General features: G+C 63.7%; 1 protein-coding gene across 1 annotated transcript in view; it reads right to left on the reverse strand.

Moving 5' to 3' along the window:
* Nucleotides 1-474, reverse strand: part of LAMC3 (laminin, gamma 3) — a 21,639-nt gene that overhangs the window by 5,057 nt on the left and 16,108 nt on the right. The window contains exon 20 of the mRNA XM_009998985.1: nt 18-158. Within this exon, the coding sequence (XP_009997287.1) occupies nt 18-158 (141 nt within the window). The remainder of the gene's footprint in view (nt 1-17; nt 159-474) is intronic.

A 474-nucleotide genomic window follows, 5' to 3' on the forward strand; every position in this document is an offset into this window, starting at 1 on the left:
GGACACTGCGCGCCTGCCCCGGCGCAGCCACCTGCAGGAGTTTCTCGGCCATGTGGGCGTTTGCCCGCTGCACAGCAGAGAAAGCTCTCCCGGCCTCTGCTGCCGCCTCTGCCGCGCCCGCTTCCAGCTCCTCCCGTGCCCGCTGCATTTCCTCATACCTGCGTGGACAGGACACTTGCAGTCACCCGGGGACCTCCAGACCCTTCAAAGATGGAGATGACAGCTCCAGGGATCTGGCCCTGGACACGGATGTAGATGGCAACTCTGGGGAAAAGGGACTGGAAGTCCCGCAGCACAGGGCACCTGCCTCCCTGCTTTGCAGCACTGCGGTCCAAGGAGTTTGACGGGACTGAGTCATGTCCCTGTTGGGTCAAACCACCACATCTGAGTCCCGTGACAGGGATGTGGCCAGAAACAGGGGGCTGCAGTGCCCTGCCACCCCTACTTGCTGCCAGCCCACCGTTTCTGCCGGGC

The sequence above is a fragment of the Chaetura pelagica genome, unplaced genomic scaffold (genome assembly GCF_000747805.2).
Source record: "Chaetura pelagica isolate M959 unplaced genomic scaffold, ChaPel_1.0 scaffold405, whole genome shotgun sequence".
Lineage (NCBI taxonomy): Eukaryota > Metazoa > Chordata > Aves > Apodiformes > Apodidae > Chaetura > Chaetura pelagica.